This window comes from Mchenga conophoros, linkage group LG22 (assembly GCF_057382185.1).
Source record: "Mchenga conophoros isolate Kocher_MC1m ecotype Shallow Benthic linkage group LG22, M_conophoros_male_GT1.1, whole genome shotgun sequence".
NCBI classification, from domain to species: Eukaryota; Metazoa; Chordata; class Actinopteri; order Cichliformes; family Cichlidae; genus Mchenga; species Mchenga conophoros.
The window spans coordinates 3,242,233-3,257,200 of NC_140546.1; the positions used below are offsets into that span (position 1 = coordinate 3,242,233).

The 14,968-nt window shown below is 42.8% G+C and overlaps 1 protein-coding gene across 1 annotated transcript; it reads right to left on the reverse strand.

The window, feature by feature from the left end:
- Window positions 1-795: 795 nt before the first annotated feature.
- Window positions 796-14,911, reverse strand: LOC146548537 (E3 ubiquitin-protein ligase RNF139-like). Its single transcript, XM_085262700.1, has 6 exons — window positions 13,467-14,911; window positions 11,535-12,190; window positions 8,590-8,737; window positions 8,366-8,472; window positions 6,197-6,448; window positions 796-4,998 (listed from the first exon to the last, which is right to left on the reverse strand). The coding sequence occupies exons 1-6, from the start codon at window positions 13,627-13,629 to the stop codon at window positions 4,216-4,218; spliced, it is 2,109 nt and encodes a 702-aa protein (XP_085118826.1). The 5' UTR covers window positions 13,630-14,911; the 3' UTR covers window positions 796-4,215.
- Window positions 14,912-14,968: the final 57 nt, after the last annotated feature.

Sequence of the window (14,968 nt, forward strand, 5' to 3'; positions counted from 1 at the left end):
GTGGTTCATGTTGTGACCCCACCAACCTGCGTGGTCTCACACTCGTGATTTGTGCAAGAAAAACGTTTTCAGGACATAGTATAACAGCACCACCTTGTGGTCCAATGACTCAACTGCATGTGGGCACACTTGTCTGCACCTAAACTTCTACAGTCCTTCATTTAATGAAGTTATGCTCTATTAGGCAACGTAGGCAAGACTCCGGGTTCTGTCTGGTGTCTAAATCCAATCGAGAATCTGCAGCAAGATCTGAAATCATTATTCGATTTTTCTAAAGCCCTCATCAAACTAAATATAAAAATGGGACAGCAGAATGCTGGAGAAGATGTGGATCAGAAGAGGCACATCATTCTCATATCTTTTGGGACTGCCCTAACTTAAATAATTACTGGCTGGGAATTCATAAAACTCTGTGTGAGGTCTTTAAGATAAAATTTGATATTAATTTTGTAAATTTGTACTTGGGCCTGGTTGCTGGCTCGGTCCGGGGAGGGGACACAAAGCTCTTACAAGAGCTATTAGCAGCCAGCAAAAAATTAATAACCAGGAAGTGTCAAAGGTGGTTTTTGAAATATTTAAAATGGAAAAGTTGACATTCTTTTTAAAAATTCGAGATCACTTTTCGTTACCTGAATGTAAAACAAAAGGACTAAGAAAAAGTCTTTTTTTTTTCCGACTAAATAATATCAATGCACTTTATTGTAACAAGTCCTTCTTTCAATAAAATAATAATAATAATAAAAAAAATAGATTATGCTCTGTGTTTATGAAGAAGTCACTTAAAGGCGTCATGAGTCCAGATGCAATATCAAAGATGATTTTATTTACATAAATCTCTTTTTTAAAACGAAAGGCAAAATGAACAGCTTCCACCTTTTAAAAAGCTTTCAGAACAATCAAACTAATAATCAAAGTCCTTCATTACTGAAACAAAAAGCACAGCTTTCCAATCAAATTAGACCCAACACTTCCTCATATGTCATATCCTCTTATCGAGCAAGAATTAAATGGATTCCTTGCAGCTTTTTTTTTTTTTTTTTTTTTAAACAGCACAGAGCACAAGTTTGTAGTCAAAGCCTTCAAAACGTTTGGGCTGTGGAAGTCTACACATCATAATACTCGTGGAGTTGTGCTTGAAAGCCAGTTTTAATACAGTTTCACATTAAAGATCTCTGTAGTCGCTGAGGGAGCCGAGTCAGCCGGGGCTTCGTTTTGGACCAGTAGTTTAAATTTTTAGATCAGCAGGTATAAACCTCAGGAAAATAAAAACATTTTCTTATTTTAAACAAATTTTTAACAACATGATCGCACACTGCCTTCAGAGGTTGCACGTCTGGATCTTTTCCAGTTTCTTTCTTCCAGCCTTGCAGCCTGTGGCTGCTAACACAGTTTTAGCCTTTAAAAAAGTGCCGTCCTCGCAGCTCGGACACAACAAGGAATCTGTACCAGTGATTAGAAAGAAAATGTGCATTTAGTGAATGATAAAACCACCAGTGTGGGAACAGAAATTCCATCCAACTCTTTTAAATTTTTCCCTTAAGAAATGCAAAACAACTGGCACCACCTATATTTTTATGACCGTTACTGAACATGGCAATCATTTCACCAAATACATTTTTGGACTCTAGCTCTTCAGATGTGCTTTCCACCACACCTTCACACTCTTATTAACCGCTCCCAGGTCTGAAACAAGCTTTTAACCAACGTCAACACTGATTTCTTAAAAGAATGATGTAGAAAGTAGCGTCAAGGGGAAACGTGTGCACGTGTTTGTTTCATTAAATGTACAATAACGTACACAAATCTAAGCAAGGTCACACAAGAGACCAGTAGTAAGTAATGACAGAGGTATATCAGTGATTACAGTAGGATGTCACCTTTACAAAAAAAGAAAAAAAAAGAGACACCTCTCAGTTTTCTCTGGTCGGTGCAGAGCTGATGGGGAACTGCTTCGCTCTCCTGCTTCATTCACAAATCCTCGGTTTGCATTTAAGGACAAAAACAAAAGCTGAGCGAGTTCACCACAAACCTGAGCTGTGATCAGTCTGCAAGTCGGAGATTTTAACACACAGGAAACTAATCAAACATTTAACGTCACCGAGGTGAAAGATGCTAACTTTGATGGGGATCCATCGTCTATTCAAATAAAAACAGCTGAATCAGTCGTGACCGTTTGTGCTCACAGCTTTTCTAAAAACTCAAATCCAGCAGAATGACTAGAGCTCAAAATCTGTTGAAATCGCTCCTCAGTTGTCGTTAATGAACACTCCAGCATCTTTCCCTGCAGCACACCACGAGGGAACATGAACCAAATTATTAAGACACCATCTTATCACATTACAAGTCGGCAGGCACACACACACACGACCACGCTCACCTTTACACACACACACACACACACACACACACACACACACACACACACACACACACACACACACACACACACACACACACCAGGGCTGCATATTAAGTGCATTTATGTTCAGAGACTCCCACCATAACTTAAATTTCACCAGGCTCCCCACTTAAGCCCCCCCGTGCACCTCTGATCCACTCAGCATGGTTTGTACTTTCAGACCTTTTACAGTTTCTCTATTTTAACCACGAACCTTTAACTAGTGCAGAGAGAAAACTCCATTTTCAAACGGACAACTTTCACACTAAGAATCATCAGTGTGGATGAGGTCTCTGAAGCAGCACATCAGCTCCAGTAGCCTCACTGTTTTGGACTACTGATCGGTGCTGGTGGTGGATTTGTCCACCAAGGTCAAACCACCTGTCTATGCAAAGCTCTCCTGTAATGCCGTGAGAGTCCGTGGCACAAACCACCTTCACTAAAACGTCATCATCCACCGCCCACCCTACTAGCCAGATTTGCCTCCCTGTAACTTTTTCCATGACATCAGTCCAACCGTTATCTGAAGGAGGGTTGTGGTAGGAGCCGGCTAAGCAGACATCCTCCTCACCAGAAACACTTTACAATTCTGTTTATAGGTCTGCTGTAATGGGTCCTCGTACCTGGGCGTGTCTGAAAAACCTCTGAAGGGAGGAGTCCAGGAGGCATTCTGACCAGACGCCTGAACCACCTCAGCTGCCTCAGCCTGAGATGAACGAGCAGCGGCTTTACTCTGAGCTTCTTATCTTAAGTGAAGCGCATGCATCTGTATTTAATCTCATTTGTAACTGCAAAAGGTTTTGAGACCCTGTGCCATAACCTGACATGCACCTCCCTAGAAATGCATCAACGCAGCTCACAATGACAGGGACTGGCTGCTCAGCACTGCCATTTCCTCCTATCTGTGACGGCTTCTGCTGCCAACAGAATACATGAATCACACATAAGGCTAAGCCCAGCCAGCCTACCCACTACAAATGTAAGAGAGGCACGTGTATTCTTGACCTTCCTGTTTTGGTCATGGCCACAGGGTGAGGGTTGTAGCATCATGGACTGGTAAATCTAAAAGCCTCCAGCTCAGCTCTCCCCTCCCTTCCTTAAAATGAAATTTAAGTCATGGTTTTGACAAACTGGAGGAAATGCAACAGGCAACCCAGAGTGGTCAGAACAGGAGAGACCAGATCGCAATGAAAAACAAAAAACAGACAATCTGAAAGCTTTCTAGAGGTGCACAAAACAAGGATCCCGAAGGAGGAGCTCAGCTAAATTTCAAACCAGATAAGTTTTTATGCTCACAAGTGACAAAGTCTAAAGAAAGAAAATAATGTGCAGCTTTGTGTCTTTTCTCCATTTGGAACAAAACACTTCTACCACCATCTCCAACAAGGCAGAATCTGCTGCTGCAGATAGTCTCAGGTTTATTTGTATTATAAACGTTCTGATTGGCATCAGGGAATAAACTGTGCAAAGTCAGCTGTGCCCACATAGCAAGATTTCTATCAGGATCTCGATACTCCGGAGATACTGTCGAATAAACAGAGTAGTTGGGAGTTTTTTGGTCTGTCATACAGCTTCAACATGCACACACGCACGCACACACACACACACACACACACACACACACACACACAACAAGAGCAGCAGTTACTCTTTCCACGAGCCCTTGTAGAGTAAAACTCAAAAACGTAAAGAAACTAACAAGAAAGACATCCCTGACATTTTTCAAGAGCAAATTAAGATGCTTAAGATGTCTTTTATCATTTCTTAACTTAAATATAATAAAGATAGATGTTTATTTATCTATAGCTCTTCTGTCGTCAGTCCTCTGTGGAGTCTGTGTCATCATTGATATAGTCTTCTTCTATCAGCGCGCTGCCGTTCTGAGTCCCCCACTCGTCTTCGTCATACTCTATGCTGTCATTGTCCTCCAGCAGATCGTGGTCCAGCGCCGCCGCTCCTCCTGCGGCCTGCGCGCCAACTGCCACTCCATTGGCCTGCATCTCTGCAGCCGGCTGTCCTCGCTGGTTATCCCCCGGTGCCGGCGGGCCCGCAGCGGCGGCATCCTGCTGCGGAGCGTAGCCCCCGTTGTTATTGGAAAAGGCGGCTCTGTCTCTACTCTCCTCCTCAACGTAAACTTTCTGGTGGCACATGGGGCACGTGTCCTGGATGTAGAGCCACTTCCTCAGGCACAGTGCATGGAAGTAGTGGTGGCAGGGCGTGAGGCGGGCTGAGGTGGCGAACTCCTGATAACAGATGGCGCACACGTCCTCGATGTTCCTCAGCTGGTCACCGCGCACCTCCGGCAGGGAGTTGATCTTCTTGACGGCAGTGCGGCGGTTGATGAACGTTTTCCAGCCGTTCTTGGCCTGCAGGTAGATGTTAAAGTAAGCGTGCAGGCACATCATGCAGGCGCGGATCTTGCTTCCCGTCTCGAACATCATGGTGTAGGCGCCATTTCCGAACATGATGACGCCGAACAGGAACTCGATGATGTTGCCCGTGGAGCGCACGTAGTAGACGTAGTCATCCAGCTTCTCCCACAGGACATTGGAGAATCCGTCAGCCATGAAGAGGCCGTAGACGGTCAAAGACACAACCACCTGGAGAGCAGGAAGCAGAAACGTGAGCTGAATTTAATCTGCAGAGAGCAAAGCAGACGAGTGAACGGTTTCAGCTCCTGACAGGGAGTGAGCACGCCAACGGGAAGTTTGATAAAATCTCCTTTAAATTCTGCTCTGTGTGTGTGTGTGTTCATGCTTCACTGCATGCTCCAAGTTAATTTGAGAAAGAACAAAAATATCCTGCATGCTGTTGATCGCCTGAACTCACAATTCATGTTTTAGTTGAAGTTTGTACATCGCTACTTAAATTGTTGTTCCTTAAAGTTTACTCCCTGAATAATGAACATTCACAAACGTAAAAATGCAACAGCCACACATCCTCTGTGACACGGAGCTGAAGCTGACCTCTGGTGACAGCTGGAATGTTTTTGGACCCTAAGCTTGAAGTAAACAGTCTAAAAATGTGTCGCCGCTCTCCTTCAGAACAGTTTCGATTCGACACCCACAAACTCGCCATTCCTCAGCGGGTCCCCAGGCTAATTTTAGTCAAGTGAGCATGCCCAGAATATCGAATGTAGGAGCCTGGTTCCATGTTCTTATAGTTACATTTGTCTCTAAGCAGTAGAAACATTTTATATGCAAACTCACAACACTTAAGAATTTACAAACAGTATCTGTGGTTCCTTGTCCACCTCTCTGACTCAGTTTTACTGTTGTTGCTGACAAAGCCTGGCCCTCACCTCGGCTCTCCCCTCGCCTGTCGAGGAGTGAGTTTGGGTTTTTAGAGACGTGCTGCAAAGGAAAAGTGGTGCGTTGGATTTAGCACAAAACACAAAGCGAGAGCATAACTGTGAAAAGGAATCCAGACAAGTAATCATTTAATCCTGATTATTTCTTGTTTTCATAAATGCTGGAAGCCATAAGTGTAATTGAACATAAATACTAATTAACTGTAGGCACAGACTATAAACTCAATAAGCAGAATACTATCAGTCTCCACTCAATCCCACGCTGACAAACAGACAACAGAATCCTTACTGTCTCCTTTGTAGGGCTAAATCATGCTCTTATATGCACATCAATCAGGTCATTATTGTTACACATTTGATTATTTAAGTCACAAGTTTGATTACTCTTGATCTCTTGACTAACATAACACACAAAAATCTCAGACTGAAAACGGTGGGAGACGTTGGACGTCATCCATTCCAGTCAAAGATAAATTGTTTGCGCTCACCTTGAGGCAGAGCTCAACACAGAAGGCCGTGACGGCAAAGAGCCAGGTGTTGAGGACGTAGTGATGCCAGAGGGCGTAGCTGAGCACCACGGGGAGTACAAAGAGCGCCAGGGACACCAGCAGGACGGGGAAATGCCGCCGAAAAGAGGAGACATGGGAAGCGCTGAGAGACATGAGGACGGGGTCAGTCATGCCGTGAATGAAGTGCAGGATGGCGGTGAGCAGAAGGCACATGTTCCGGCTTAGGCGGACCTGTGGATCAAAACCAAGACTAAGTTACGTGTACGAAGTTATTACGTTATAAACACAGGAATACAGGATTACAAAAGGAACAGTGAACTCTGCTACTGTGTGCAAATGTCATTTATAGTATAAATCATTAAACATGTTTTGGTAGTTTAGAGGGCAACATAACAATTCACACAGAGGTTAAAACAGGGGTGGGAAACTCCAGGCCTCAGGGGCCGGTATCCTGCAGGTTTTAGATGCGTCCTTGATCCGACACAGCTGATTCAAATGGTTAAATGACCTCAACATTAGGGCTGGGCCATATTATACCGTTCACGGTAATACCGGTATAATGTTAGGCAACGATAGGAAAATGAAATATCGCGATAGAATATGAGTAAAACGCGCATGCGCAGTGCCTTTGTTTTCATACGCACATGATTGTTGAGTGAAACAGATGAACCAGAATTGGTTTGTAAAAATGGTGCAACTTCTGTGATGTGGAACTGGTTTGGTGTTTGTCCGTCAGATACACAACAAAGCACATTTTTTTGCAGAACATGCAAGCGGCCGTCGTTATTGTCGTATTTGTCGGACTAAGATGCTCTTAAATCTGGGAGTAATCTGGGTCCTAAACTCAGTACACTTCAGGTCAAACGAACACTGCAGCATCACTTAGAGTTAAAAACTGTCTAAATTCTTTCATCTTTAATAAAACGATCAGCATTGCTGCTTTACCAGGTGTAACTATAAAGTTTAACTTCCAGGCATCCATGAAAACAAAATTTATTACATTTAACGGAGTTAGAAGTTAGCAGGAAGCTAGCGGAAGTTAGCTCGCTAGTTTCGCTAGTTACCTAAGCATGATATAGCATGTTCTGACTGAGAGATTTCTGAAAAAAATCAAACGTGCAGCTCTGCTATCACTTCCAACATAAATGAAGGCAGGAAACTAAACAGCAGTGACGTTTGTAGGGTTACTGAAGTTGGGCTAGCTGGTATATAATGATGTGCTACGTGATCGCTAGCGACACAGCTATGTTAGCATAACAAACAGTGAAGCTGGAGGACGAACACTAACACTTTTCCACTTATAAAAGTTAACGTGAAGGTTCTTCATGGTTAGAGACAAATGCAATCGCATGGCAGGATGCTGTAAACGGACCAAACATCAGTCAGGAGAACAACTGAGATAATCCATCCACAATATGAGGTTAGTCATTAATATACTGCAGCAACATGGGAATAGAGCAGCTGCCAGAGAATTCAACATCAATGAATCAATGTTACAGAAGTGGAGGAAGCAAGAAGAATGAGTTTAATAAAGTTTGATTTATCTAACTGCTTTGTTTAGCTCAATGTGCCTTATGGTCCAAAAAATACGTACTGCACACTACAGTTTAATGTTGCAAAGCACCTCTTTTTAACTTCAGTGGATATTATACATGGTTATGCTCAGGATATGTCAGCCCATTTCTACTGGAAATGCCTTTTGGTTAAACTTTCAGCAAGGAATTTGCATTTGCACTGTTACATTTTTATAAAGCTTTAATGTACATAAAAACCAGCTTCTTGTTTAAGTGAAAATTAATGGAAGGTTGTCTTTTTGCGCTAGTAATGTTGTGGAGTATTTTGTCTCGCATCAATTATATCGTCAGTTATATCGTTATCGCAAATTTTCAAATGTATATCGTGATAAATATTTTTGGCCATATCGCCCTGCTCTACTCAACATGTCCTGAAGTTCTCCAGAGGCTTGGTAACGAACAAATCATGTGATTCAGGTATGTTGACCCAGGGTGAGATCTAAAACCTGCAGGACACCGGTCCTCGAGGCCTGGTGTTGCCCACCCCCGGGCTAAAACACCAAAAAAAATGAGAGAAAAACAGTTTGCCGGCTGCTTTGACGGTGTAAATTGGAAGCACGAATCCGAGACGTACCAGACGTTCCTCAGGTTCCAGGCTGCTGAGGCCAGTCTGAAGAGCCAGGATGAAAAACAGGACAGGAGCCACAAAGCCCAACCGCTTGTCCTCCTCCTCAGTCGAACCTGAAGGTTCAAATTAAGAAAGTGCTCAACTCCAGGAGCATCCAAACAATTACGTGAAGGGCAAATCAGGAAGGCTTTTACACCTGCTACCACTCCAACTAACAATCTCAGTCATACCTATGAAAGCCAGGATGCTGAGACCCAGGTAATGTGCAACAGAGGAGATAACAGCACTCATCCCCAGCACAGTGAGCGTGGAGTCGCAGCCGGAGATGATCAGGTTACTCGTGAGATCCCAGAACACATCCCAGCTCAGCAGGTAACCCTGAAAACGGTGCAGTCACACAGGTACATGCGTCACCTTTACTCATAATCCCGTTTAGCTTCAGTTCAGACTCTGCCGTCTTTTTAGGTGAGACTTTATTATTAACAGCAACACAGAACATGAAGAAGCAGCTTCAGTAGAAATGAGGTTGTTAAAGAATTATGACCTTGTTATTAGGGGTGCAACGATACTCGTATCGATATTGAACCGTTCGATACAGTGCTTTCGGTTCGGTATGTATATGCATCGAACAATACAAAATTTTCAATTTATTTTATCAACTTTTCTTCTGACGATGCTGTCTGTGTCAGTGGATCTGCGCTCGACAGTGCAGCCTAGGTGGAATAGTCGAACGCAGATTCACTGAGCGCAGGGCAAGCTAGTAGGGCTGGGCGATATGGCCTAAAATTCATATCGCGATATAATTTGATGCATGTGCGGTAACAATATATATCACGATATATTCTTTTCTTCTGTATAACGTATTTTCCACACTATAAGGCACACTTAAAATCCTTTAATTTTCTCAAAAATCGAGAGTGCGCCTTATGTATGAATTCTGGTTGTGCGTACTGACCTCGAACAGTAAGCACTGTTCTGTTAAAAAATCTGTTAAAAAATGTTTTAGTACAACTTTGGTAAGCCGCACTGCTTGATGGATTGTCAGAGCATTACGGCTGCCGTAGTCAGGAGCTTTGCGGGGTAATCTGGGTCCAAAACTCCGTCTCTTCAGCTCCCAAAGTCAAACGAATACTGAGAGTTAAAAACTGTCTAAATTCTTTCATCTTTAATCATCAGCTTTGTTGCTTTACCAGGTGTAACAATTAAGTTTAACATCCATGCATCCATGAAAACAAAATTTATTACATTTAACGGAGTTAGAAGTTAACAGGAAGTTAGCTCGTTAGCTCGCTAGATTCCACCTAAACATGTTGTGCTACGTGATTGCTAGCGAAACAGCTATGTTAGCATAACATTAGCACAGTGAAGCTGGAGGATGAACGCCAACTTTTTTCCACTCATTAAAAGTTAACTTCAGGGATTCTGGTGGTCAGGGACAAATGCAATCGCATAGCAGGATGCTATACTCGGGCCAAACATCAGTCAGGGGAACAACTGAGATTATTCATCCACAATACAAGGTTAGTTATTAATATACTGCAACAACATGGGAACAGAGCAGCTGTGATAGAATACAGCATCAATGAATCAATGGTACAGAAGTGGAGGAAGCGCAGTTTTTGGCTTTCCCCTTATTTGAAAAGTGCTTCAACCTTTTGCTATGACTGTCGCCCGGAATAATTTGCAGATGATAATCGTTTTAGCCGCTGCGATGCTTTCGACCAAAACAGGCGCAGCTTGATGACATCATCAACATGCGCTATCGCGATAGAGCGATATAGTGAAAATCTCTATTGTTGGCCAAATTTATATCGTTTCTATCGTAAATCGTTTATATCGCCCACCCCTACAAGCAAGATAGAAGTTAAGCTCTCCTTGCAACATGGCAAATTGAACCTCCCCCACCCTCATTCAGATCTGGCCTTTGGAACTATTTTGGTTTTCATGTGAAGCATGACTTTGAAGGTAAGCGCGTCATGGACTAAAGTAAAACAGTATGTTGGATGTGCCACGCAATGCTCAGTTACATGGGGGGGAACTAGTGTGTTAGCGCAGTTAGCTCGTGAACGTGTTGACGTCGTCCAGCCCCACGCACGGGGCAATCCGCAGTAGCTCGTTAACGGAGATTTGCCGTGTTGTGGCGTTAATGTCTTTTCAGATTAACGCTGACAGCACTAGTGGGAACACAACGAATATGACTGCACATTTACTCCGACATCATCCTAGTGCAAAGACAAGTGGAAGCAGAAAAAAAAAAAGAACAAGCACGCATGCTACAAACTTTACCCGAGTCATTTAGACAGCCGTTAGCACATGATTCTCCTTATGGGGACCTGATATGTTTAATATGCTGCTGAGAATATAGCCCAGAAGAAGCGTATAGTATAGCTTTTATTTTGGAAAGAGCCATTTTTCTGTAATAAACTCTATTTTCCAAAGATGAGTGATTTCTCCATCAGATAGATTAATTTTTTTATTACTTTGTTGTTTCAGCAACATTAAATTTAAAAACTGTACTTTTGAGTTAAAACATATATTTATAATTTTAATAAATGACAAATTAAAAAAGGCATGAACATTGTTTTTGTATCGAAAAAATATTGAACCGTGACACCAACGTATCGAACCGAACCGTGAATTTTGTGTATCGTTGCACCCCTACTTGTTATGTAGTGTGCATCATTTTTAACTGCTCTTCAGACATCAGACACTGTTTATAAATTATTAAAAGAATATTTCACATTGAAATTCGTGCATTAATATATCTGTAAAACACTGCAAAGAGCTAATGTGCCAGCTGGACTTTACTTGGCTACAGAACACAGGAAACCTGTAGAGGTCACCTACATACGTAGGTATGTAGGTGGCTTTCAGAGATATTTTTAAACACACAGGAACTAATTTTTAGATATAATTATTTATATATAACTAATTTTTAGATATAATTACAGAAATCCAACAGGGGCGCCTGGGGCTGCAAAAGGAAAACTTCTTTCCCCAAACAAATATATGACTTTTGTAAACATTATGATATGTCAAAGACTCTGAATAAGGTCATTAACCAAATATCAATTCACTGTGGCTAACATCTTGTTAGCTTACCTTGCTTATGAAGTGACCATCATATAGCAAACATGTCCTAGAAGTGAAGTTTTTTTTATCTAAAAGCATTTACCTGTGCATCAGAGCTCCCATCTGCAGCTCCACCTGTGGCATCTCCGCTCTCTCTCCCCACCGCCTGCACCACGTAAACCAGTATCAGTGCCTGGGCTGTTACCCGGGTCAGCCAGAACACTCGAAGCACATCAGGGAACCTGATCCTCTTCCACGTGTCTTCCAGCAGCAGCTGGAGTCCGTAGATCCTGTACATGTGCCGTACGAGCAGGTAGACGTACCGGCATGAATAGTAGAACCATTTGAGCCTCGTGGCGAGGCAAACGGCTGTGCTGAGAGCCAGCACCAGGCCCGAGAACATTGCCACCAGATGCCTGACATCTGCAGGAAGTTCAATCATCAGCCCCCACAGAGGAATCATGATGTCCAGGACCACCAGCGCAGCAAACACCGACTGGAGGTTAAGCAAGAACACATAGCCAATCCCAAAGACGAGCTGGACGGCGGCCATGCCCAGCCACAGCGTCGGCCCGTTTCTAGGCAGCAACCTGAAGCCCAACGCTGCTTTGTAGTAGGCGTTGTAGAAGTCCATGTGGGAGGTGGCGTAGTAGTTTATGAGGACTGCTGCCATGCCAAGGAGGACAGCAAAGAATAGAGTGTAGAACTTAAACAAGGCTTTCTGAGAAAGCAGCAGCACCACAGTGGAGATGAGGACACCTGGAACACACCGGAGAAGCAGTCAGAAAGACAGGAAAGGCAAATATTTCTCACTGCAAACTGAACAAATGTCAGCTAACTGTAGCTTCCAAGTTTGTCTGATTATAGTGAGTATTTAGATCAATCTTTGTGAGAAAACAACAGATGCTGCACATTAAAGAATTTTGGAGCAAAATAATCAGCATAGAGTTGAGTAATCCTGATAAGTCAAAGGATGAACAAGCAACATACATAATATAACATAAATAGAAAAACAAATAAGAACAAAAACAAACAAAGAAATGCCTTTCACAGTCCACGTAATGCTACGTGTGCATTTGATAACACTATGATAAACTGATCGTACATACTGTAGAGGACCTCAACCAACCTGAGCCTTACTGCTTTAATATAAAGTTGTTCAAACATCTGGCACTATGGAGTCTCTGTTCCTGTACTAAACATAAAGAAACACGAGTACAGAAGCAAACCCAACAGCTAATCTCACTTCCTGTCCATCCAAACCCAGAGCTCTTGGCTAACACTTTCAGATGGCCCGAGCTGCTCAAAGGTCTGCAAACTGGAAAACTGAGGTACATAACCTGTTTGTTGACTCAACACAGAGAAGCTTTACTCTGTCACAGTGATGAAAACGAGGAGCTGTTATGAATTACGGGGTGTAGAGGAAACTCAAAGTTAGTCAGGCTACAGACTTATTCTATCAATAAATAAAAAGTGAAACAGATTTTTGTTAGTAGCAGCTCTGGTTATTACACAGCACTAGTCCAGAATGTAATTCCCCTGTCCGAAAATATGACAAGTGCCAAGACATACAAATGATGTGCATAAAGTGGGACACCAGGTCAACACACGTCGATATAAAGTCACAGGTACAGAGTTCAGACCAGAGAGCAGCTCTCTGGGTACAGTTAGAGGAGAAGAAGCGAGCTTTGTCAGGAAGAAGGACCTGAATATGACCCATCTGGGTCCAAGGTGCCTCTGAGGCCATCCGTGACACCACAAATCACACTTGTGACAACACACCTTGACGTTAGCCAGCTAGCTAGCTTGCGAGCTGATGGCGCCAAAGCAGAGTAAATTAGGGTCGAGGTGAAGCAGTTAAGCAGCGTGTCAGATGGATCTGCCCTGTGTAAATGTTATTGCTGGTCGCTTAATCGGCTTTAGCCTGTCTGACAGGTGACACAGCTCCACACAGCCGACTAATGTCACGGCTAACGCGGCTAGCTCGTTGCTGTTGAGGGAAACTTAAGCGCTCCTTCATGTTAAAAATACTTACCCATGACTCTGACAAACACCTTCCCCATCGCCCCGGCCCAGCCCGAGCCAGGGTCGTAGTAAGAGTTAAAAATGGCGTCGATAATAAAAATACATGGAACTCGCAGAGCCACATCCAGCACCACCAAGGCCTGCTGGCCTATCCGGGCTTGGGTGGACGCCATACGGCTTTAGCGGAGGGCTTTTTACAGTCCTGTTGGGACCCAGCTATCCATGTAACGCTGAAATACGTGACGAGTCACCCGGCAGCCGTCCTTCGTCTTCAGTTTCGCTTTGCCCAACGTTTACTTGGCAGCTGGAAGCCTGCATCTGTCCGCCATGTTCGTCCACCTCAACCTCCTGTTGCTTCTCCGGGTTACAGCCGGCAGCCGGTAAACTTCACGCCCCCATCAGACCCGGCGCTGTCCGCTGTCACAAAACCAGTGAAGGCATCTCTAAATGTCAGTTTGTCAGTGCTGTGAAAGTGCCACTTGACTTCTTTTTTTTTTTTTTTTTTTAAAAACCAAAGAAGTTGCTAGGCTGTTACGACGTATCGCGTCAGTGGGCGTGGCAGCTGACGTAACATTTCTACAAACTATAAAATTACACAGCGTCATTTTTTTCTGTGTCCTGTTTGCTACATGTTTTAATGTAGACGTTATTTTGCTTTCAGAGGATGGTTTGCTAGTACAGACATCCATAAATAAAATATAACACAGACTTAATATAATAGACCATTATAGAAGTATATTAAATATATTTCAGTTTACTATATTTAGATTTCAGATTAGTTTTTATACCTTATTGAGATATTTGTTGTGTCTTATCGTATTTGATTTATTGAGCTAAAAACAAACACATTTCAAAGACTTTGGGATTTCCGAACATCTCGAGGATCCACAAAAGTTGTGGGAAAATATTCTATGGACGGAGAAAACTGAAGACAAAAGTTAAAAACTTGAACTTTTTGAAAGGTACAAATACAAATACTGTTACATCTGGCATTAAACTAAGGCAGCTTTTCATAAAAAGAAGGTCATATAAACAGTCAAACACGGTGGCGGTAATGTGATGGTCGGGGGCTGCTTCTGGACCTGGATGACTCCCGTAACTGATAGAATCATAAATTCTATTGTCTTCCAGAAAGTCTTTCAAGCTCAAGAGCGCTCAAGTTATGCAGCAGCACAATGATAGTGACACACCAGCAAGTCCACCCCTGCATGGCTTAAAAACACAAACCTCTGAGAATGCTTTTGATGGACTTCAGCATGACTCTAAAACAAGCTGACTGAATTAAAATCATTTTGCAAAGAACATTTGGCCAAAGACTCATGGCCAGGTACTGAAAACAGCTGATTTTAGCTCTTGTTGCAAATGTTGGCACAGCCAGTTTATTAGGTTTTGTATAACTTTTTATATTAATAAATTAACATTTGAAAACTGCATTTGCTTGGGTTACTTTTGTATAATATTAAAACTTGTTTGATGATCTGAAGCAAAAGCACTGTAGGGGTACTTGAACAA